Source organism: Rhinolophus hipposideros, assembly GCF_964194185.1.
Source record: "Rhinolophus hipposideros genome assembly, chromosome: 6".
In the NCBI taxonomy this organism is placed as follows: domain Eukaryota; kingdom Metazoa; phylum Chordata; class Mammalia; order Chiroptera; family Rhinolophidae; genus Rhinolophus; species Rhinolophus hipposideros.
The window spans coordinates 101207547-101232181 of NC_138052.1; the positions used below are offsets into that span (position 1 = coordinate 101207547).

The window sequence follows — 24635 nt, forward strand, 5'->3', positions numbered from 1 at the left end:
TATGGAGGGGAAGGCTTGATTAATAGACCCAAACATGCCAAGACAAAGGGACCTGCTTGAATTTGGGGTTCAAGGTTATCAGGCGGGCTGATAACCTGCGTGCCTTCCTCCATCCCTCCCCACCAGCACAAGACACATGCAAGCACGGGAGTTCCAGAAGCACCTTGGCCTCTGAAATTGTTCCACTTTCGATCATAAATGGAAAGCGGTCTGGGAGAATAACATCCTGGAGGTGGAGAAGTGTCCAATCATGTCTGAGACAAGTAGGAGCCAAGGAGGAGGTGCGTGCCCAGGCTGGTGGCACAGCCCGGGGGCCTCAGTGACAACGTGCAGTGGGCGGAGAACAGCGAATCCACCAAGGACTCTGGCCCCGCACAGGGCAAACCGGACAGCCTGAACAGAAGGGTAGGTGAGAAGTCATTCCTTTTCCAGCCTAGGTCTCTCTCTCAGTACGTATTTCCTTTTCAAATTGCCTGCAGAAAGTCAGAAAACGAGGACGGCAACAGCAGAGCTTTGACTGATAAAATTTTCCTAACAAAACAAACGTAAACCAGGATTTCAGTTCCAGTCTTTGATGTAGAGTCCAGACTCTAGAAGAACCTGCTGACAGGGTTGTGAGTTGCTTGTTATCTTGACCCTGGAATCCATTCACTCATTCCTGCAAACACCTTTCTTCCAGGGAGGGAAACTGCAGCTAGCAATAAAAGCTGATAGAAGATAAAGTCCCTGCCCACCTCCTCGGTGCCTACATTCCAGTGAGGGAAGACACCCAATACACAAAGGAATAGGGAAAAGCAGCAGAATTCAATGTCCACTAGGTGATAAGCCAGAAAGGGAGAGGGGGGCTGTTGGGCATTTTGAGAGCTTACTTAAGAGGGGCAAGGATGGTCTCCCTGAGAAGTGTGTGGAGACCAGGGAACGAACAAGGGGGACTCTGCAGCCACTCTGGAAAAGAGTGGACCAGGCAGACCTGCCACAGACACAAAGGCCCTGGACGGGGCAGGCTGGCCTTGCTGGGAAGGAACTGGCAGCCAGCTGGGCCAGCCCCTGGAAGGGCTCTGGCCTCGACTCTTGAGTGGACAGCCCTGGAGAGGCTGACATCTCCGGTGGTGGAAAGGGCCAGATTCTGGGCCTGATCTGAACATCGAGTTGGCTGGATCTGCTACTGACCTGGACACAGGACTTGAGAGAGGGAGGTGACGTGGAGGTTGACGGCCTGAGCAACTGAGAAGACGAGCTGCCACTGACTGAGACGTAAGACTGAGAGGAAGAGGTGGGCAGCCTGAAGCTTGAGACACTACAGGCCACAATCAGTCAGCAAGACAGCCCAGGTCCCGCACTTTCCAGAAAAAACAGAAATTGCTGTTTTCCAGACAGGTATGGCTTTGGAAAATCTCTCCATCTCGGAGACTTCTTTAAATCTCTCCATCTCGGAGACTTCTTTCTTCATGCTCAGTGCAGCACTGAAGAAACATTCTCTGCAAACCTCAGGCAGCTGTTGGGCCGGCCTGTGGCAAGTGCAGTGCAGAGCGGTGGTCAGAGCCTGTGGCCACAGCTTACTCTGCTCCCCTGACATCTGGGTCCCAGTCCCCACACATGAAACACGGTCTAGTCTGTGTGCAGCTCGGGTGGGGGCTCAGTCAAGGTGGGGGCGGGCAGGAGCCTGGCCAACTCAGGATTCTGGGGGCATGGAGAGGGAAGCGGCTGGGCCCAGCATCTGACCAGCGGCTCCAGCTGCAGTTGTGAACTGTGACCTCCTTGCCTCTCCCCGTCCACACACACAGTGCGCCCATTAATGGTGCCTCATTCTGCAGGGGCCCTTTGGAGAAGCGAGCAGCAACTTCCACAACGCCCTTCCCCGGGTAGGAGTGTAATAAGGAGACGTGTGGTATTGAGCTGGGGCGGGACGGGGGTGGGGAACCGATTTCACAGTCACTCTAGCCCAGAGGGTCTGTGTGAGCTCCAGGAGGGATGCATGAAGTATTCTGCATTCTCCACCTGCTCAGAAAATGTGGATCCTTCCCAACTTCTTCTCTTCTGATGCAAACTTACTTTCAAAAGTGTTAGAATGCTCCCAGAAACACAGGCCTGTTACTATGCAGGCTGCAGGCAATGTCCTTCTCCAGGCACCACGAGCCAAGCCCGCCCCCTGCAGGGGAAATCACATCGCTGCAAGGCAGCCTCCAAGACCCAGAAGCTGAACCCCCAGTGGCAGAAGTCCGAAAAGAAGCAGAAGAAAAAACATTAATCCAACCACCACCAGAAGGAAGCTGGAACTGAAGTAGCACAGTGAGACACTGGGAAATAGCCTGGTTGACAGGGCAGAAATGAGGTCAAGAGAAAAAGAAATGAAAACGAAGTTAGAAAAGATCAGAGACCCTCCCCACCGCTGGTGGGAATGTGACCGTGGACACAGCCTGGCGCTTCTATAAGTTGAGGAGGGAGCCGCGACCCGGCAGCAAGCCCGCCCAAGAGACAAAAGCACACCAGGAACTGTATACGAGCGTTCACAGCAGCGTTGCTCCCAAGAACCAGGCAGGGAAGCCATCCGAAGTCCTTCAAGTGGACGGGTAAACGAATGGGGCACATCCAGACACTGGAACAGTACTCCGCCACCAAAGGAAAGAAGCACTGATACACGCTACCATGTGGATGGCCCCTGAAAACGTTTCACTAAAGGGAAGGAAGCCAAGGGTGGCTGGATGGCTCACTTGTTTAAATCGCGAGCTCTGAACAACAGGGTTGCCAGTCGATTCCCACATGGGATGGTGGGCTGCACCCCCTGCAATTAAAGGTTGAAAACAGCGACTGGACTTGGAGCTGAGCTGCGCCCTCCACAGCTAGATTGAAGGATAACGTCTTGGAGCTGATGGGCCCTGGAAAAATACAGTGTTCCCAAATAAAAAATAAAGACAAAATGAAGGGAAAGGCCACATACTGCATGACACCATTTACATGACGTGTCAGAACAGGAAGTCTGTGTAGAATGCAGGCCAATGGTGTCTCAAAGCGACTTCAGAGGCAGAAGGTGCACGTGCCACACCCGTAAGACACAGGGAAGGAGGCGGCCAGGGGCTTCATGTCCACTACGGCCTCCTCTGACCAGCAGGCCCCAAGCCAGCAGCCACAAGGTGGCATTTGAAACATGGCGGGTTCACTGAGCTGCTTCCAGTGTCAGAGACACTGTTTTAAAACCCAGTCCAAAAAAATAGCCTCAAATACTGTGGTCACATGTTGAAATGATAATGTTTCAGATAATACTGGGTTAAACAAATTACTCAAATTAATTTCACTGTTTTTCTCTACCTTTTTAATGAGGCTATTAGAAAGACTGTAATTACATGTGAGCTCATGTGTTCCTGTTGGACGATACAGGATGGACAGTTCTCCCTGAGTACGTTACTAGAAGGCAGACTTCACCCAGAGATAACAAAAACGCTGGGAAAAGGAACCATAGTAGGGGCAGCTAGTTAGCTCAGTTGGTCAGAGTGTGGTGCTATGTAGTGACACCAAGGTGGTTGGTTCGATCCCTGCATGGGCCACTGTGAGCTGCGCCCTCCTTAAAAAAAGAGTAACCACAGTAAGTACTAAACACAGACGTGGGCATGGGTCCCAGGGGCAAGGGCCCTGGCCATGCTCAGGCCTGGAGGGGAGCGGGACTGCGGCCCATCGCTGAAGTCACCTCACAGGCTGACAAACAAAGGAACAGCCACGCAGAGGAGACTTTACTCAAAACACAGCATATAATAAGACAGAAAAAAAGACATACACATAGTAAGACAGAACTGAGACCAATCACAGCTGACTCATACATTAAAGAAAAAGATTTTCAGGATTGGATAACAAACAAAAGATCCAGTAAAATAAATTCAGAAAGGTGTTTCAGAAAGCAGGCCAGAAATACCCGGGAAGGAAGCAGGTGTCATGGCCTGACTGTCAGGTCAAAGGAAGTTCAAGCCAAACACTGACTAGACAAGGAACGGCTCTTCAAAACGCGAAGCTGCGAGTCCCAGAAAGATACGATGACACGAATCCTCATGCACCAAACATGGCAGCAACATTTATATAGCAGAAATATTAAAGAGACACAGATGCTGAAGGAAACTAAATGAAAGATCGATACGTCTCTCTCTATGTCCAAGTGAATGAAATACAAATAATGAACTAGAATACCTACATAACATGATTAATGAGGTGCTTCTGACTGACATACACTGAGCTTTGTAGCTCAAAACTAGAGAATACGCCTTCTTTTCAAGTTCCTCCAGAAGGCTCATGACAACTGACCCTCAAGTGGTCAAAGAAAACCTGTAAGTTTCAAAAAGTAGAAAGAGTTCTGCCCACCACCATAAGACTAGACATTACAACACTAGCAGATGTCCCTGAAAACATTATGCTCTGACAAAGGAGCCAAACACAAAAGTGGAGATATTCTGTGATTCCATCTGCATGAATCTTAGAGCAGTACCGCATGCGGTAATGGTGAGAGGAAACAGAACGTGTGTGTGGGGGTGGAAGGGCACACCAGAGCTTGGGATGTACCCTGAGGGTGGCTACACAGGGGTCTGCACCTATCAAAGCTCGCCTAGGGGAACACCTAAAAGCTGTTTCACTTACATATATACCTCACTAAAAACATCAAGAGGCGAAACTCCCACTAAACCGACAAACAACAAAAACAAATCAGAAACTTAACACCTTGTTACATTAGCAGAGTCATGAGTGGCCAGGTGACAGCGGCCTCAGAGCTGGCAGTCAGGGAGCAGTCCAGCCCCCGGGGCCTCTAGTCCACGCCAGCTGACAGCTGCCCCATAGTGACGAGGGCCCTCTGTTGAAGATCTTTTGGTATTTTAAGAAGAGCCAGAAATGATTGATTTGGGGGCAAACTGTCCCAATTTCTCAAGATGTGTTCTCATTAAAACACCAGGCTGTAAGGTGAGTGTCACGCCCTCGTCCCTGGTTGTCCTGCCCACAAACTGGCTATAGCCTTGGCCTCACCTGGCGAGGGCTAAAGACCTGGGGGTCCTGCCCGCCTTCAGCAGTGTCCAGTGCACACCTGGCACTTCTCCTCCCTGCCCCTTCCAGCCGGGAGGGAGAAGGCTGGTCAGCCCGTAAGCAACCCATGTCCTGAACCAATGGCTCACAGAATGTCAAGAGAAATCTTAGTTGCCCACAACTGTGTTTGTAAGCGAGCAGGTTTTTGTTTTGTTTGTGGTGCCCAGGGAGCTGGTTCTGGACACACAAACACCGGAAAGTTCTGCGTGTATGCTGGCCGCAGCGGGAGCTGCCTGCATGCAGAAATGGGGCCCACTGATGTCAACATGAAATTACTAGCCCGCAAAGACCAGGAGGACAAGCCCACAGAAGCTGCTGTGAAATGGGTGAGAACGTGGCTAAGACAGGTCAGTGAAGAAAGAGAGCATGGCTAGTTCCGGCTAAGAACTGGGTGAGAGCGGTCTGAGTGAATCCCGACTGGACCAAGTCTCCCAGCAGCACCCAGTGGGCAGACAAATGCAGAGCTGGCCCACCATGGGAAGTTTGAGCTGGGGGCCTGAGGCCGGCCGGGAGCACACCTTTTATGCCTGGGGATGCAAGGTCTTGGGAGGAGACTGCAGTGCTGGCCAGCGGTCTGCTAGCACTGGTCACGCCGGTCCCCTTTCTGCTCCGTGACAATGGCACTGGGTCAGGTCTGCGCAAAGGCTCACTCAATGGGCACCTTTCTGTGGGGACTTGGCCAGGAAACAGGAGGACCGGAGCGGAGGAACTGGGTGTGCAAAGCACAGCAGTGACTGACCAGTCCCGGGGACGGGGACCAGCGAGGTGGCCAAGGGGGCTGAGGCTGGAAGTTCCAGGTCTGGAGGCCCAGAGGAGTCGTCAGAACCCCAACTGGGAAGTGAGGCTCAAGACGTGAGGTGGGTTAAGGAGGCAGATGAGAATGGGAGGGTGGAGGGAACGAGATAGGGGCGCCCAGCAGCGCAGGCCTCCAGGCTGGCTGCCTGGAGGGGACCGGCACCATCAGGGAGCAAGTGTGGGCCACACGAGCCAAGGATGGACACTGCACCATGACAGGGTAGACACCCAGGACATGGGCTCAGCATGGTCATCGGCTTCTGCACAGGGTGGGTGATTCTAGGAGAGCAGGTGCCAGACGGCTGCGGCCTGTCTCCTGCCTCTGACAGCCTGTCTAGAGCCCATTCAATCACACATGAGCCTATGAGTCAACTTCGCCGCGGCCATGTGCCCGGGGCGCATCGGGCCGTTAAGTCCCAGCTGATTCTGAGGCCACAGAGCTCACCGGATGGTCTGCATAGCCAAATAAACACTTGACCGCGTCACACAAAAGCAAGCAAAAGGGGCAGAAGCAGTGCATTTACTTGGCAGAATATTAAAAAGGACTAGAAAATCCTAAAATGACTCTTCTTTTAAAAGTCAGAAGAGACACTGTGACTAGAAAGAATACCACTTGACTGAAATGAGGTGCAAGCTGCTACAGAAATCCCAGGAGACTTCACTGCGGAGCAGTCAGTCAAAGGAGGCCCTCTGGAGCCACAGGGCGCCTGCCCCAGGTGGAACGCCTAGTCGCTGAGAAGCACTACACATTTCATCCACCCGGCTTGCTATTCGCTCTTCCCTGCAATCAATTTAAGTTTGGACAAGGACAACAAGGCAGGCACCACCAACTGGGGTGGGCAGGTAGCCCTGTGCCCTCGCCGGCAGGGCCCAAGGAAGCTGCCCGCATGGGGGTAACTGGGGCCCCTCTGCACCCCAGTGCCCGAGCCTGTCCTGCTGCCCGCGGAACGCCTGCCAGCTTCTGGGCCATGCCCCCGTCCTTGTGTTCACTGAAGCTTGGAGCGGGGAGAACGACCAACAAGGTAATTCTAACACCCAAATGTCAGGTTACACAAGCCTGGCACATTTCATTAAACTACATCCCTAAGGTGTGTGCATTTTACTCTATGTAAATTACACTTCATTAGAGAAATAAAAATAAAATGGATTTAAAAGTCAAACAAATAAAATGTATAATAAGGGATCTAGCCTATTTGCCACTTTTAATCTTCAAGTAAATCAGACAGGCTTTTCTATGAATTCTTTTCTGATTTCATTTTTCTTTTATTAAAATGTGAACCAAAATGCAAAAAAATTTAAATTTTCTCCAAGAAATTTAAATTTTCATTTTTTTGGCCCGAGACAGTGAAAGCAGGCTTACCCATCCCTAAATTTTCTAAACTCCGGACACCGTCAAGGTTCTTCAAGGTTGTTTTCTGCCAATTGACGGGAAATGTTTGTACCTGGCTATTAACAGCTCGGCAGGAAGTGAATGCCGAATCTGAAGAATGCATTCTGGGAACTGTAGTTCCCTCTAAAAGATGTCGCCTCAGAAAAAAGTGGAAGATAAAGGCAGACCTGGAGAGAAACGAGTCTTAGAGCTGGGAGGAGAGATCAAATCGAATTTCACAAAGGTTGGTCAGCCAGAGAGGTCAAATGTCTTGTGCATAGCTAGGGGTGGGCTTCTACCCTCGGCCACTCCCACTGACCACAGAGGGAACCGACTTGTTCAACAAGGAAAAGGTCGTGGAGCCAGGCACACAGCAAAAGCTGCTGTTTTCTGGAATAGTCATTCGGGAAGCATGTCCCTTCCTATCTGTCTCCTGGAGGGCTGGCCGCCCACTCACCTTGGCTTTAAAAGTGCACGCTCGGAGATTGTTCTGTCTCCTGGCAAACCTGTTAGCGTACGGGCCCTGGACCCCAATGACAGGAAACACTCACAGGGACCTAGGGACAGACTCCTTCCTGGCGCCTCCCACCCTCACATGGCTTTGTGTTCATAATGGTGTTTCCCGCCAAGGCAACTGGACGTGACACTCACTGCACTCATGGCACAACAGGGTAGAGAGATGCTGGTGGGCGGAGAGGACACGACCTGGTACGGGTGACCTGGGCGGGTGTCCCTGGCCTGGCACAGCAGGGAGGCTGCTCTTTTAAAACAGCAGCAAGGCCCTCGCTTTATCACCCATGAAGTGGGAAGGCAGGCACGCACCCCCCCCCCCCGGGGGACAGGTAACAGAAAGTAGGGCAAATGTTTCTATAAAATATGAAAGACATAAAGGAGACCAAATAATAATTATTTGCAGATATTATTACCTAGTTAATCCAACAGGCACAACTTGAAAACTATCAGAATTAATAAGTGAATTTGCTAAAATGGGTAGTTACTAAAGTTGGTAGTTTTCCCAAGTATTAGCAATAACCAAATTAAAAATAACAGGGAAGGGACTTCCAGTTTCAACTCTAACATGTGAAGACTTAGAAGTCATAACTCCTGTCTTTACAACAAGAAAAACACTGAACGAACTGAAAATTAGTGACTCGTCCTGGACCCATCAGAAAAGTGGGGTCACAGATGCCACCCAGAAATCTGGACAGAGGTGCTCACACAGAATCTGCTGTGAGGTGCTCATCTGGAGCCGAGATCACTGGACAAACTAGTGAGAACTCTTGATGGTAATTTGGACGAAATGCTGAGGACTGAGTGTAGACAAGCATGACAGGGCTGCAGTCCTGGGGGGAGGGGAGCCCACAATTCCCTGGGTTTTACCACCAGTAATCCCACCATGTTCTCACCATGGAAAGCCAGCAAAAAAATAACTTCATGTCTCCAGTGAGGGGAGGAAAAGGGAACATTCTGAAACAAGCCTGCAGTACTCTCCAAACTAAGCGCTGCTGGAAAGCGCACAGCTTTATCTCACCTGGCCCAGGGCGGCCACCCTTTAGTCTTCTTGTCTCACCCACCAGGGAAGAAGCATTGTGAAGGTCACAACCCAGGAACTAAAAGGCTGAAATTTAATCCTAAAATTATAGAGCGCTCCCCTCCCCCACACCATTCTTCAGGGCTCCAACACAATAACAGAGATTATACATTGGAAAAGCCCCAAGGTGCTGACTCTGTGAAAGGAGTTCTTACAGAAACCCAAAGACAAAAAAAAAAAAGAAACCCAAAGACAACAGGGAGGATAAATAAATACATACATACATACATACATACATACATACATGTATTAGAGGAACCTGAAGCCTCTGGCACCTACAGCTACAGCTACAGTAGAGATGAGACATAGCCCAACTGCTCACCAGATTAACATGTTACTTTAAGCAAAAGGCCTACTTACCTCAGTTTCTATTATTCGATACATCAAATCTACCTTTCAAAAAAAAATGACAAGGCAAGCTAAAAGGCAAGAAAACTGTCAGAAGAGACACAGTAAGCATTAGAACCTTACTCAGACATGGCAGCGATTCTGGAATTATCAGGCCTGGAACCGAATCTGTCAAAAGGAAATGCTACACCTTGATAACAGAAATGAAGACTGCTTCTGGATGGACAAGGCCAAGGAAAGTCAGTGAATTTGAAGATCTGTCTACAGAAACCTCCCAAACTGAAATGAGAAAATGAATGAAAACAACCCCAGAATATGGGAGAGTTATGGGACAATTACAAAAGTGCTACATATGTATAATGGAATAACAGAAGAAAGAAGGGAGAAGAAGAAATATGTGAAGTAATAATAGCTGAGAATTTTTCAAAATTAATGACAGACACCAAACCACAGATCCACGAAGCTCAGGAAACACTAAGCATGATAAATACCAAAAGATCCACATCTAAGCTTTCATATTCAAGCTGTAGAAAACCAAAGACAAAGAAGCCACAGGACAAAAACAACAACCCCTTAACGATGGAGCAAAAAATGGTAAGTATAGTGGACTTCTCCTTAGAAGACATACAAGCATGAAAAGAGTAGAATTCTATATCCAGTGAAACTATCCTTCAAGAAGAAATAAAGACGTTTTCAAACAAAAACTGAGGGAATTCATTGCCCGTGGACATGCTCTGAAAGAAATACTAAAAGTTCTTCAGGGACATGGAAGATGATAAGCAGTCGGAAACTTGAATCCACATAAAAGAAAGAACAGCATAGGAGAAGGAATAAATGAAGGTAAAATAGTCTTTTCTTCTTATTTTTAATGGGCCTAATAGATAATTTTTGTTCAAATTAATAATAGTAATGGTGAGATTATAGCATATGTGTAAGTGAAATGAATGACAGCAATTTGTAAGGGACAAGAGGAAAGAATTGGGAATACTCTGTTATAAGGTACTGTCACTACCCATGAAGCAATAGTATTCTTTGAAAGTGGACTTAGATTAGTTGTAAATGTTTAGTGCAAACTCTAGGACAACCACTAAAAAAGTTTTTTAAAAAGTATAATTGATATGCTAAGGAAGGAGAAAAAATTAAATCAAACAAAATGGTCAATTAAAACTACAGAAGGCAGGGCCAGCCGGTGGCTCAGGTGGTTGGAGCTCCATACTCCTAACGCTGAAGGCTGCCGGTTCGATTTCCACATGGGCCAGTGGGCTCTGAACCACAAGGTTGCCGGTTTGACTCCCGCAAGGGATGGTGGGCTGTGCCCCCTGCAACTAGAAACAGCAACTGGACCTGGAGCTGAGCTGCGCCCCCTGCAACTAAGACTGAAAGGACAAAAACTTGAAGCTGAATGGCACCCTCCACAACTAAGATTGAAAGGACAACAACTTGACTTAGAAATAAAAAAAAAAAAGACAACAACTTCACTTGGAAAAAGTCCTGAAAATACACACTGTTCCCCAATAAAGTCCTAAATAAAATCTTCCCCAATAAAATCTTAAAAAAACAAAACAAAAAACAACTAGAGAAGGCAGAACAGAAGGGTAAAAAAAGGAATCAAATAGAAAGCAGTTACAAACATCAGTCATTAAATCCAGCTTTAGTAATAATCACTTTAAATATGAACAGTCTAAATATACCAATTAAAAGAGGGAGGCTGTCAGAAATTTTAAAAAAGACCCAACTCTCTGTTTTCTATTAAAAAAAACCCACTTTATTTAAAGTTAAAGATATAGATTAAAAATATAGTGCTAGCATGAATCAAAAGAAAGCTGAAATAGTTGTATTAGTTTCGGATGAAGCAGACATTAGAACAAGAAAATTATCAGGGATAAAGAGGGGCATCACATAATGACAAAGGGGTCAATTCTCCAAGAAGACAGAATGACCCTTAATGTCTATGCACCTAACAAGAGAGCATCAAAATACGTGAGACAGAAACTGACAGAGCTGCAAGGAGCGACAGACAAATCCACTATCACAGGCGGGGACGCCACCCCTTCTGGGAGCAAAGGTCCAGAGGACAGAATTGCAGAAGGACATAGTTGAACTCAACAACACCATCAATCAAGAGGATGTAATGACATCTACAGATTCCTGTGATGGGTCATTTTATGTGTCCACTTGCCTGGGCTAAGAGGATGCCCAAACAGCTGCTAAAACATTCTTTTCAGGTATATCTACAGTAAGGGCGTTTCTGGAAGAGATCGGCATTTGCTTGATGAACTACGGAAAGCTGAAGGACCTCTTTTATGTGGGTGGGCACTGAGGGCCTGAATAGAACCAACAGGTGGCGGAAGGGCCAACTTGCTCTGAGTGTGGACATCAATACTCCTGGTTCTTGGGGCTCCAGACTCAGACTCAGACTGATGCGATTTACCCGTGAGCAGTTCTCAGGCCTTTGGACTGATTGCTCCACCAGCTCTCCTGGTCTCCAGCTTGCCATCCATAACCAAAGGAGCCGATTCCTAAAATAAATCTCCTCTTACACATGCATAAGTCTCTGTCTCTCTGTATGCACATATACATACAAATATATATTCTATCAGTTCTGTTTCTCTGGAGAACACTGACAGCTAACATCCCAAACAGCAGAACACACATTCTTCTCAAGTTCCCAAGGAACATTCACCAAGATACACCACATTCTGGGCCCTAAAATACACCTTAACAAATTTAACAGAATAGAAACCATACAAAGAATGCTCTCAGATCACAATGGAATTAAACTGGAAATAAGTAACAGAAAGATAGTTAAAAAATACCCAAATATTTGGAGATTAAACAAGACACTGCTAAATAACAAGTGAGTCAAGGAGGAAGCCTCAAGAGAAATAAAACATATTTGAACGAAATGGAAATGAAAATATAACATCAAAATTTGTGGGATGCAGTAAAAGTAATGTTTGGAAGGAAATTTATAGCATTGAATGTGTATATCAGAAAAAAATGTTAGTTAGCTGTTAGTGTTCTAAAATTAACAATTGAAGTTTTCACTTTAGGAAAGTGGAGAAAGAAGAGCAATTAAGGTGGAAGTAAGCAGAAGAAAAGAAAAAAGAAAAATTAGAGCAGACACCAATGAAACTGAAAACAGGAAGTGGAGAAAATTAACAAAATCAAAGGTTGGCTTTTTGGATAAACAAAATAAAATCAATAAAGCTCTAGCTTGGTTAAGGAAAAAAACAAGACACAAATTACCAATATCATAAATAAAAGAGGGTCATCATTACTAATCATTAACATAAAAGGTTAACAAAGGGATACTATGAACAACTATGAACAAATCTATCCCCACAAATTTGATAACTTACCGTGTTTCCCTGAAAATAAGACCTAAGCCGGACCATCAGCTCTAAAGCGTCTTTTGGAGCAAAAATTAATATAAGACCCGGTCTTATATTATAACACCCGGTCTTATACTATAGTAAAGTAAGACTGGGTGTTATATTATATTATATTGTATTATATTATATTATATTACACCTGGTATTTTACATTATACTATATTATATTATATTATATGCAGTCTTATACTATAGTAAAATAAAACCAGTCTTATATTAATAAAAAAGTCTTGTATTAATTTTTGCTCCAAAAGACACATTAGAGCTGATGGTATGGCTAGGTTTTATTTTCGGGGATGAGATGGACCAATTCCTTGAAATACACATAATGCCAAAATTCACAAAGGAGAAATAACCTAATAGGCCTATATCTATTAAATAAATTGAATCAATCACCCATTTCTCTACACTCTACATAGAAGCAGAGGGAATACTTTCCAACTCATTCTTTGAGGCCAGCACTAACCTAATACAAAAACCAGACAAGGATAATACAAGAAAGGAAAACTGTATGCAAATATTCCTCATAAACATAGATGCAAACATCCTTAACAAGCATTAGCAAATTGAATCCAATAATGTAAAAAAAGAAAAAGAAGTATACACTATAATCAAGTGGGTTTCTTCCTAGTATGGCGAGGCTGGTCCAGCACTCCAAAATCAACTAATTTAATCCATCACATCAACAGGCTAAAACTCATATGTATATCAACATATGGATGCAGAAAAAGTATCTGACAGTCCAACACCCATTTATGATAAAAACTCTCAATAAACTGGGAACAAAGGGGGCACTTCCTCAATTTGATAAAGAACATCTATTAAAAAAAACCCTATGGCTAACATCATACTTAGGGTGAGAAACCAGAAGCTTTCCTACTAAGATCAGGAACACGGCAAGGACGCCCCTCTCACCACTCATTCAACATCGTATATAAGACCCGGTCTTGTATTACAGTAAAGTAAGACTGGGTGTTGTATTACATTGTATTATATTGTATAATATAATAACTGGAAGGCCTGGTTCATGCACTAAGGCAAGAAAGGAAGTAAAATGTATACAGATTGGGATGGAGGTAAAAACAATACACCTGTCTTTTACACCTGAAACTAATATAATACTGTATGTCAACTGTAATTGAAAAGCAAAAACAAACCAAAAAAACCTGTCTTTGTAGATGACAGGACTGTCTATGCAGAAAAATGCCAGAGAAACCACAAAAAAACTCCTGGAATTAATCAGCAATTATAGCAAGATTGCAGGATACAAGGTTAACATACAAAAGTCAACTGTTTTCCTATGTACCAGTCATAAGCAATTGGAATTTGCAAGTAAAAATACAGCAACATTTACTGTAAATACATTACACCAAAAAAAGAAATATTTGGGTATAAATCTAACAAAATATGTAAAAGACTTATATAAAGAAAACTACAAAACTCTGAAAAAAGAAAATATAAGAAAATATAAGAAGATCTAAATAAACGGACAAATAGTCCATGTTCATAGATGGGAAGACTCAATATTGTCAAGATGTCATTTTTTCTCAACTTGATCTATAAATTCAATACAGTCCCAGTCAGAATCCCAGCAAGCCATTTTATGGATACTGACAAACTGATTCTAAAGTTTATGTGGAGACAAAAGATCCGGAATAGCCAACACTGGTACTGATAGAAAAGACCAAAGATGGAGAACTCACAGTGTCCTATTTCAAGACTTACTAAAAAACTACAATAATCAATACAATGTGGCATTGGAAAAAAATTAAGATACATGGCTCAACAGAACAAGCAGAGACCAGAAACAGATCCACACCAATGCAGGCAAAGGCTGATTTTTGACGAAGGAGCAAGGGCAATGCAAGGGCGACAGGTACAAGGGCTTATTCAACACGGCGCTGGAACAACTGGACAACTAGACTCAAACCAACACAAAAGAAAGAAAAAAGGAATCTAGACACAAACCTTCGACCTTTCACAAAAATTAACTCAAAACATATAACAGCCATAAACACAAAATGCAAAAGTATAAAACTTTAAGAAAATAAGAGAAAATCTATGTGACTTTGGATTTGGCAATGAGTTTTTAGAAACATCAAATGCACAATCCATGTTAAAAAAAATTGGTAAATTGGACTTTGTTAAAAAATGTCTGTTCTACAAAAGGCACTATTAAGAGAATAAAGAGGCTAAAAAGACAAGCCACAGACTGGGAGAAAATATTTGCCAAAAAACCCAACAAGGGCCAGCCGGTGGCTCAGGTGGCTCAGGTGGTTGGAGCGCCGTGCGCCTAAGCCGGGGTCCGCCAGTTTGATCCCCACATTGGCCAGTGAGCTGTGCCCTCTACAGCTAAGATTGTGAACAACAGCTCTCCCTGGAGGTGGGCTGCCGTGAGCAGCCGGAGGTCGACGTGAGCTGCCATGGGCTGCTGTGGGCTACGGTGTGTTGCCAGGAGCGGCTGGTGGCATGAGCGGCCAGCAGCCAGGAAGAACTGCCGTGAGCAGCTATATGACAACTGGCGACCAACTGCCTCAGCCGGGGGAGCGCAAGTTGCCAGCCCCGTGGCTCAGGCGGTTGGAGCTCCGTGCTCCTATCACTGAAGGCTGCCAGTTCGATTCCCACACAGGCCAGTGGGCTCTCAAACACAAGGTTGCCGGTTTGATTCCTCGACTCCCGCAAGGGATGGTGGGCTCTGCTCCCTGCAACTAAGAATGAACACGGCATCTTGAGCTGAGCTCCTGGGTGGCTCAGTCGGTTGGAATGCGTCCTCTCACCCAGAAGGTTGCCAATTCGACTCCCGCAAGGGATGGTTGGTTGCACCTGCTTCAACTAACAAAGGCAATTGGACCTGGAGCTGAGCTGCGCCCTCCACAACTAGATTGAAAGGACAACAGCTTGACTTTGAAAAAAGTCCTGGAAGTACACACTGTTCCCCAATAAAGTCCTGTTCCCCTTCTCCAATAAAATCAAAAACAAAACAAAAAAAAACCCGCAAAAAAACAAAAATGCTGTACCTGTCACCCCCACCCCCGCCTCCTCTTTGGGCCCTGGTTTTGGAAAAATTCATGTTCCTGACCCATGTTTCTATTTCATACATTTGACTTGTAAAATAGAGTGTTATGTTATTATCACAGTAATAAGTTAAAACAAAAATGGACTTGTATCCAAAATACATGGAGAATTCCTAAAACTCAGTAAGAAAATAAACCCAATTTAAAAATAGGCTAAACATTTTCAAAAAGATGAACAAAATCAACAAACCTTTAGTTAGATGGATTAAGGAAAAAAAAGAGAGAAGACTCAGATTACTAAAAACAGAAATGAGAGTGGGGACATTACTACCAATTCTATGGAAATAAAAAGGATTGTAAGAGTACTGTGAACAATTGTACGCCAACAAATTGGATAACCTAGAGGAAATGGACAAAGTCCTAGAAACACAAAACCTACCAAGACTAAATCACGAAGAAATAGAAATTCTGAATAGACCTATACCGAGTATGGAGATTGAATCGGTAATCAACAATCTCCCAACAAAGCAAAGGCCTGGGCCTGATGGCTTCACTGGTGAATTCCATCCAACCATTAGAGAACTAATCCCAATCCTTCTCAAATGTTTCCAAACAGTGGACTAGGAGGGAACAGTTCCTAACTCCTTCGTTGAGGCAGCACTGCCCTGACACCAAAGCCACACAAGGAAGGAAAACTACAGACCAATAGACCAATGTCATTACAAACACTGATGCAAGAATACTTAACAAAATACTAGCAAACTGAATTCAGCAGTGTATTAAAAGTAATGCACACCGTGACCAAGTGGGATTTATGCCCAGAACGCAAAGAATTCACCAACATATAAATACGAATCACTATACTCTGCCACGGCAACCAAATGGAAGGAAAAGCCACACGGTCATCGAAACTGATACAGAAAATGCATGTGACAGAGTTCAGCACCTTCCTGATGAAAAATGCTCAACAAAAGAGGAATAGAAGAAAACAACCTTAACATAATAAAAGCCACATATAAAAACCCCACAGCAAACCTAATACTCAGTGCTGAAGAGTGAAAGCTTTCCCTGAGATCAGGAAGAAGGAGAGACCACGGTCAGCACCTCCATTCACACAGCACTGAAGCCCCAGCCAGAGCAATCCGACAGGAGAAAGAAGTGAAAGGCATCCGAATTAGAAAGAAGTAAAACAATCTAATCTGTTTGCAGATATGATCTTGTGTAGAAAATACTAGAGACTCCACACACACACACAAAAGCTGTTAGATCTAATAAATTAATTCAGCAAAAGCAGGACACAAAGTCAACACACAAAACTCAGCTGAATTATTGTACATTAACAATGTATAACCTGAAAAGGAAATTACAGAAACAATTCCATTCACAATTGCATCAAAAAGCATAAATTACTTAGGAATTAACTTAACCAAGGAAGTGAAAGACTTGTACAATGAAAACTATAAAACATTTCAGGAAGAAATTAAAGAAGACATAGAAAAAAGCCCAGAAATAAGTCCTCACACATATGGTCACATGATTTCTGACAATGGTGACAAGACCATTCAACGGATCAAGGACAGTCTTTTCAACTAATGGTGCTGGGAAAACTAGATATCCACACGCAAAAGAATTAAGCTGGACCCTTACGTAACAGCATATACAAAACAATAACTCAAAATGGATCAGAGACTTGAATGGAAGAGCTAAAACTATAGAATACTTAGAAGAAAGCAAAGGACAAAAGTTTTATGACACTGGATTTGGCAATGATTTCTTGGAGATGACACCAAAGGCACAGATAACAAAAGAAAAAATAGACAATTTGGGGGCTTCATGAAAAATATTTTTTTAAAATTTACATCAAAAGGCGCTATCCTCAGAGTAAAAAAGCAACCCACAGAATGGGCGAAAATGTTTGCAAATCATATTTCTGATAAGAGACCGATAATCCAAAATATATAGAGAACTCCTAAAACGAAACAACAAAAAACAAACAACCTGATTCAAAAATGGGCAAAGGACTTGAATAGACATTTCTCCAAAGAAGATACAGGAATGGTCAACAAGCCCATGAAAAGATGTTCAGTATCACTGATCATCAGGGAAATGCAAATCAAACCAGAATGAGATGCCACCTCACCCGTCAGGTCGGTTACTACCAAAACCCCAGAAAACAGCAAGTGCTGACAGGATGCAGAGGAACCCTGGGCACTGATGGCAGGAATGTGAAACGGCGCAGCCGCTGTGGGAAACAGTGTGGAGGTGCCTCAAAGATTAAACGGAGTGACCATGTGACCCAGCGGCCCCACCTCTGGGTGTAGATCGAAAGAATAAAGCATGGTGTTGAGGAGACATCTGCACACCCACGTTCGCAGCAGCATTATTCATAACAACTAAAACGGAGAAGCAGCCCAAGTGTCCAAGGAAGAAATGTGGTCCATCCATACAAGGGAGTACTCAGCCTTAGAAAGGAAGGAAATTCTGACACCTGCTACGACACGGACAGACCTTGAGGACATCATGCTCAGTGAAATAAGCCAGGCACAAAAAGACAAATACTGTATGACTCCACGTATCTGAGGCACTTACAAAGTAGTCAAATCACAGAGACGGATATTACAATGGGGGGTACCAGGGACTCATGGGAAGAGAGAACAGGGAGTGGTATTAAAAACCACTGAAGTATACACTTAAAAATGGTTCAGACGGTAAATTTTTGGGTATATGTATTTGAACTCAACATAAAAAAAGGCGTAAGAATGAAATGAGCTATAAAGCCACAAAAAGATACAGAGGAACCTTAAATACATGTTGCTAAATGAAAGACAGTCCAAAAAAGCTACGTACTCCAGTATCCATCTATTTCAATTAGGTGACATTCAAAAAAGGGCAAAACTATAGAAACAGTAAAAGGATGAGTGGTTGCCAGGGACAGGAAGGGAAGGGGTCAATGGGCAGAGCACAGGGATTTTTAGGGCAATCCAACTACTCTGTATGACCCAGGACTGTAATGGTGGAGACATAAAATTATGCATTTGTCAAAGTGTAAAAACAAGCCAGTGCACCTTAACCTAGACATCTAGTTGGTAACGTATCAATATTAGTTCACAACTTGAAGCGAATGAACCACACTAACACAGGTGGTAAAGTAAGATGTTACTAACAGGAAAGGTGGGGGGAAGGAATTCTCTGTGCTATCTGCTGAATTTTTCCGGAAATCTAAACTTTCCCAAAAAATCAATGGGAAGCAGAGAATTAAGTAGAAATATAGATGAAACAAGAATATCAAATACTGATGAATGTTGAGGCTGGGGAGAGGTACATGAGGGCTTATTGTACTTTTCTGTGTAATTTGTATATGCTCAAAACTTTCCACCATGAAGTTTTTAAGACACCAGATAAATTCAGAATTATAAGTGTGATGAGTAAAACAACGAGAAATAAACAGGGTTTTTTTGAAGCAAGTATTCAATTACTGATGAGAGGAAATGGTAGATTCATATTTGATGGAGAATGTGGCAAGGCAGGGGGAGTGACAGAAATACCAGAAGGGGAAGTATGTTTGCCCTCAGTGGCCCACAGACATACCAACACACCCTGACGGCACTGTCCTACTCCTGGAGTTAGAGTGGACTCAGGGACAGAGCACCATGTCCCGTGAGAATGACAATCCACACCAGCTTTCCAGACGTTAAAGGGGACCGAGCTTGGAACCCCAGCGGCCCAGGGCTCCGTGCCAGGTAATCTGTCTAAACATAAAGGGATTGGCTACAGATAACGGACTGAATCACCATTTGTCCAGTCCCTTCGACAGAAACCCTACAGAACGATCAGAAGATCCCAACTGGTGAAGGCACTCACAGCAGCCTGGGAACATCAAGCGAGCAGACACTTTGAGGAAGACGTCAGAAAGAGACAACATGGCAGCCGCTCCGGGCAGGCCTTGGACACAGAGCCAGGCACCCACTCCTCCCACCGCGCTGGCCTAGCCTCCTGCGTGCTTCGCCTCCACTCCCAGCCGGGACCAGCCTCACACCCCAGGACACAGCAGAGGCACAGACAGGTCATTAGCACCTGGGCAGCACCTGCCCCTTGCTCTTTGCCTCTCCCCTGGCCATGGAGCCCAGCCCAGCACGCTCCTCTCCTCACCTCTCCTCTCCCTCCAGGCTGCAGCAGACACCTGCTGGCTAGTCTCCACCTTACAGATAAAAATGTCCCTTGGAGCCATGCTCCCTTTGGCCTACTGTCCACTTTTCCATTTCCACTTCATAACTAAACCTCTCGAAGTGCCTTATCGCTGTGTCCCCCGCCCAGCGGCATTCCCACCCCTCCAAGGAGACGACAGTCTGACCCCACGTGGCCAAGTCCAACTATCTTTCCTCCACTCTGATCAGAGCTGTATCCCACCCCGCCAAGCAGCCCTCCCGCCTAACAGCCTTCCCTGGTGGCCCCATGCTCCCGCTTCCCCGTCTCCTTCCCTGGATCCTTTTGGTTGCATGTCTCCTAACATGGCCTGCTCCTGACTGGGCCCAGCCCCTTCTCCAGCCAGTTTCTCCAGGTAACCTCACTCAGTTCCATAGCTTTAAACACCTGTGACCTCACCCCACACTGCAGGCACACACACACCTTTCAAAGGTCCGCTGCTGACCCCTGACATCAACACCTAAGGAGTATCTCAGACTCAATGCCCAACATTTTACTGTTCTGTGAGTTCCAAAAAATCATTAAATATTTCCTCGAAGGAGTGAAAATCTGGATACAATAAATAGTGGTAAAAAAAGTAACAAAAATAAAATGTATACTGACAACTAATTATGGTTGCTTGGAGGGGAAAAGGAGAATATGGAACTAAGATCCCAGAGGGTTTCGCCCTGGGATTGGAAAGTGAGGAGCTGGGAAGGCAGAGCACAGGTCATCACCTAGCAGCATTTATGGACAGACAGGCGTCAAGGGTTGTTTTTTAAAGCTGAAAGACATCCACTAGGATAGGATGAGAAAAAGCCTATTAAATTAAAAATGACATAAAATGGCAGGCCCAAATTCCAGCTTATCAATAATCACAATTGTAAATGGATTAAATTACTCTATAGACGAAGGCTCTCAGACTGAGTTAAAATACAACTACAAAATAAAGGGATATAAAAGGTTGAAAATAGGAGATAAGGAAATAAGACTGTTAAGTGGGACCAAAAGGGTTTTCCACACTGGTAACAATCAGGACACTTACGCCTCTGACAACAGGGTCTTGAAATATAAAGCAAAACTGGGCCAACTGGAAGAAAGGCACAAGGAAAACAAGACCTGAAGTGGATGTAGGAGTTAGGAAACAGACCTGTTGACTAATACAAATAAGCCAGATCCAGCCTCAGCCAGATTCAGAACAATGTAACCAACTCCAAGAGAGGATACATTCTTCTCAAACCACAATGAAGTACCCACAGAAACAGACTGATTTAAGCCACAGTGAAATCTCAAAAGAGTCTCAAAAGCAGGTCTCTTTAAGTGATATGTTTATGTAACATATTACCGGACCTTAAAGCAATAAAAGTTAAAAATAAATACAAATTAATCAGCCCCCTACTCCAATCTATCCACTTGAAAAATGGTCAACACCATTCTAAATAACTTGTGGGAAAGGGGGCAGCAGGACTGAATCAGAAACCAGAAATGAAGAGCAATTAGAGCAACGTGTGGCACATCCATGGTGAGGGGCCAAAGGGATTGGAGACTGAGCCCCAACTGCAGGTATCGGGAAATATAAATGTACATGAACGAGCTAAGCATTTCCCACCAGGGCCAGAACCACAACAAAATAAAACTGAAGAAAGTAGAAAGAAGTGAGGATTAATGAAGCAGAAACAGCACTGCAGACGTGATCAGTGAAGTGAAGAGCAGGTTGTCGGGGGAAAGACCTGTAACAGTGACAAACTTTAAGACTGTGACCAAGAGGAACAGAAAAAAGTTACCAAAAAGTCAGGTATGAGAGACTAAAAACACAGCTTAAAAAGCGCAGGAGAATACAGTGTGTAATTCCCACCAGTACTACAGGGGTCCTCCCCAGGAAACACTCAGGACGGGTTTTGTTAATGGTTGCTGTCCTGGGGGCGTCCAGGAAGTCATGAACAGCCGGTCACACAAGACCCTCTTCCCACCTGAAGTGTTCATTACAGCTTCGAAACGACAAACATTGATCCAGATTAAATGGACAATGAACAGGAAAAAGTTTTCCATGTATCTGTAACAGGCAAAAGAGCCTATCCTCAATACATGAAGAACATCTAGAAACCAATTTCTACAAGTACTAAACAGTAAAATTGAGGCGAAAGCAAAACATAGCTAATAAACATATACAAAACATATCCACCCTATTTGTAGAGGCACAAGATAAGTATGGAAAAGTGCAAAAAATAGTCTAAAAGACTGCACACCAAATTTTAACAGCAACAGAAATAAAGTTGGGAGGCGGGTAAAAAGGGAATTTTCGCCACTTCTTAGCCTATGTAATTCTGTAGTGCTTTAATTTTTATGAAGAAAATGTATTCTATTTGAAGAGATATTTAAAATCTTAAAGAAATTACGAACATTCAGAATGATTTAACTCCAAGGATATTACAACCCCAATGAAAAGAACCTCCCCATGATTTTAAGTCTCCCATCATTTTTGATAGTTTACTACGTCTACTTTATTTTACACTTAGCTCCTAATCCATTTGGAATTTCTGTTTGTGGGAGGTCCACCCCAGAAGCTGTCTTTCCCTGTCCCAGTAGAAAACCAGTGTTGGGCACCGCTGAGCCTTCTGGCTTTCCCAGCCCAGTGACCAACCCCAGGGCTGCAGAGCGCCAACTGCCCTGTGGTGTGGGCTCCTTCCACAGGCCCAGCTGCAGCCAGAGGCCGGCAGTGTTGAGCCCTCCTAAGGGACAGGTGGGGAACCGAGGCTCGGGTACTGACCACGGCTGGGGGGCGGCAGGCTGCTCGAGCGGGACGTGCCGGCTTTCTGCAGCTCGTCCAGCTTCTCCTGCAGCTTGCGCACCTGGCTGTCGGAGCGGCTGACCCTCTGGCGCAAGCTCTTCAGCTCGCCGTTCTTTTTCTCCACCTGCTCGCGCAGGCAGCACACCTGGCTCTTGCTCTGGCGAGAGGAGAAGCAGTAGGAATGCAGCGAGTCGATGAGTCTGCAGGCCCCCGATGCCGACAGGATGACCTCGTTGATGGACATGGGGCTGGCGTCGCTGTGCTCGCTCTGCACGGCTTCAGCGGCTGGCTTTGGGGTGACGTCTGTCGGAGGGGCGGAGGGGCTCTGGGAGGGTTTCTGAGGCGTTGCAGTCAGTGAGGACCTCGGGGGGCTCTGGGCCAGGCCCTTCTCGGGACCCAGGCTGGTCCCGCTGCAGCTGGGCTCCACATCTTTCTTCAGCCTCTTCCGGTCGACAGGCTCTCGGGGGACAGATGGCCTCTCTCGAGTATGCCTGGAGGAGAAACTGTACGAATGAAGTGAGCCAATAAATTTGCAGGCCCCAGACCCTGGGGGTATAAAGTCATCCTTGGAAATGCCACTCTTATCCACCAGGCCCCCATCGGGGGAGGTGGCGCTGTCATCGCCAGCATCGCCAGCAGGTACACTTGCTGCTGCCTGGCTGTCTGACACTGTGGTGGCCGGGGCGTCGCCTGGAGGTCCCTGCGGAGACTGCCGCGCCCGCTCCTGACGGGCGGCCCGCCTGGATTTATGGGACTCTGGCTTTGCCATCGGGTTGTCACTGGAGAACGAGGAACCTGCAGTGCCCTTCCCGTCTGCTTCACTCGCACGTCCCCTTAGGCCCCCAGAGGCCTTTCTGCTGTCCTTTCTCCTGGTGCGGCCATGGCCTGCAGCCCCTCTCTTCTTCTCAGTCAGGTGAAAGATGGAGGGCACGGCCGTGGGCTTGAGCAGACGGTGCTGATCTTCTAGCCTTTTGGAGAAGCTGTCTTTGGTGAAATGTTCACTACAGAGGAAAGAATACTTTGTGGGGGTCCAGTTATCCCTCTGAACAGCCTTTAACCACTGGATCAGACGTTTCGAGTCCTTTAGGGGGAACCTGCAGGAAAAATGACAAAGGAATTAGAAAAAAAAATTACACATCTCCCCCTAAAATGATCAACTATTAAAGAAAAACAAGACTTTTGTAAACACCCAAACCTGTATTGACTTTGCCCACTTAAAAATGGAGTCAGGATTTAAGGAACACCTTTTGCTTGCAAGTTACTACCGGAAGAGAAAGATGGACATTGTTTTCCCTTAAAGAGCGTACAGTCCTGGGGCCCACAGGAGTGAAGGGAGACAGCTCCTCCCAAGCTGCAATGAGCAGGGAGATAGAATGTGCAGGGGGCCAGGCGGGGGGAGCACAGGATGGCTTCAGGACCCCCAGAAATAGTTCCTAGAAGCTCACAGCTGACCAACCTCCCGGTGTGCCTGGGATGCAAGACGTTGGGTGCTACAAGTGGCCCTCCTATTTAGAAGCCAGACCAGGTGCCGGCCAGCAGAGATGGAACCAGAGGCCAGAAGAGCACCCCAGACGCCCAGCAGGGCGCCGGGCCCCAGCTGTGGCTCAAGCAGCTGAAGATGGGAGGGCGTCTCCAAGAGGTCAGAGGCAAAGGTGTAGCTCTCTGTTCCTCCTTTACTTCCGCTCCCAGCCTCTGGAAGATACTGACACTTAAGCGTTTCTTCTCATTAGAGCAAGACCTACACTTAGAAAACTCGACCATACTGTGCACGTGGGGGCCACTTGCCCCACTGGAGGTCATCTAAGCACCTGAGGCCACTGTGGACGAGGACTGGGGCGGATACTCGCTCCGCAGCGAGTTCTACACAACACGGCCTTCTCAGCTTCCCGAGCGTGTCGTGAGCCCTTTTCCCGCAGACCCCAATTCCCACGTCCTCTGCCTCCGCACCACGCTAGACCACTGTGGATGCCAAGAGCAGCCTTCTCCGCACTGTTTTGCCTCCATATCGAAAACAGTTAACAAAACTCTGGGGATCCGAAGGCTCTGAAGGAAACTCAGGAAAGCACAGGAGCTGCTCTGAAACAATGTAACGTTACTC

General features: G+C 45.8%; 1 protein-coding gene across 3 annotated transcripts in view; it reads right to left on the minus strand.

The window, feature by feature from the left end:
• THAP4 (THAP domain containing 4) overlaps positions 1-24635 on the minus strand; it is a 48620-nt gene that overhangs the window by 22557 nt on the left and 1428 nt on the right. The window contains exons 1-2 of one of the 3 annotated variants that reach the window (XM_081052439.1): positions 24346-24418; positions 22517-23631 (exon numbers count right to left, since the gene is read on the minus strand). In XM_081052439.1, the coding sequence (XP_080908565.1) occupies positions 22517-23306 (790 nt within the window). In that variant the 5' untranslated portion in view covers positions 23307-23631; positions 24346-24418. Of the gene's footprint in view, positions 1-7210; positions 7292-22516; positions 23632-24345; positions 24419-24635 lie in introns of those variants that run through there. The other 2 variants (XM_081052438.1, XM_081052440.1) reach the window with 2 other exon arrangements.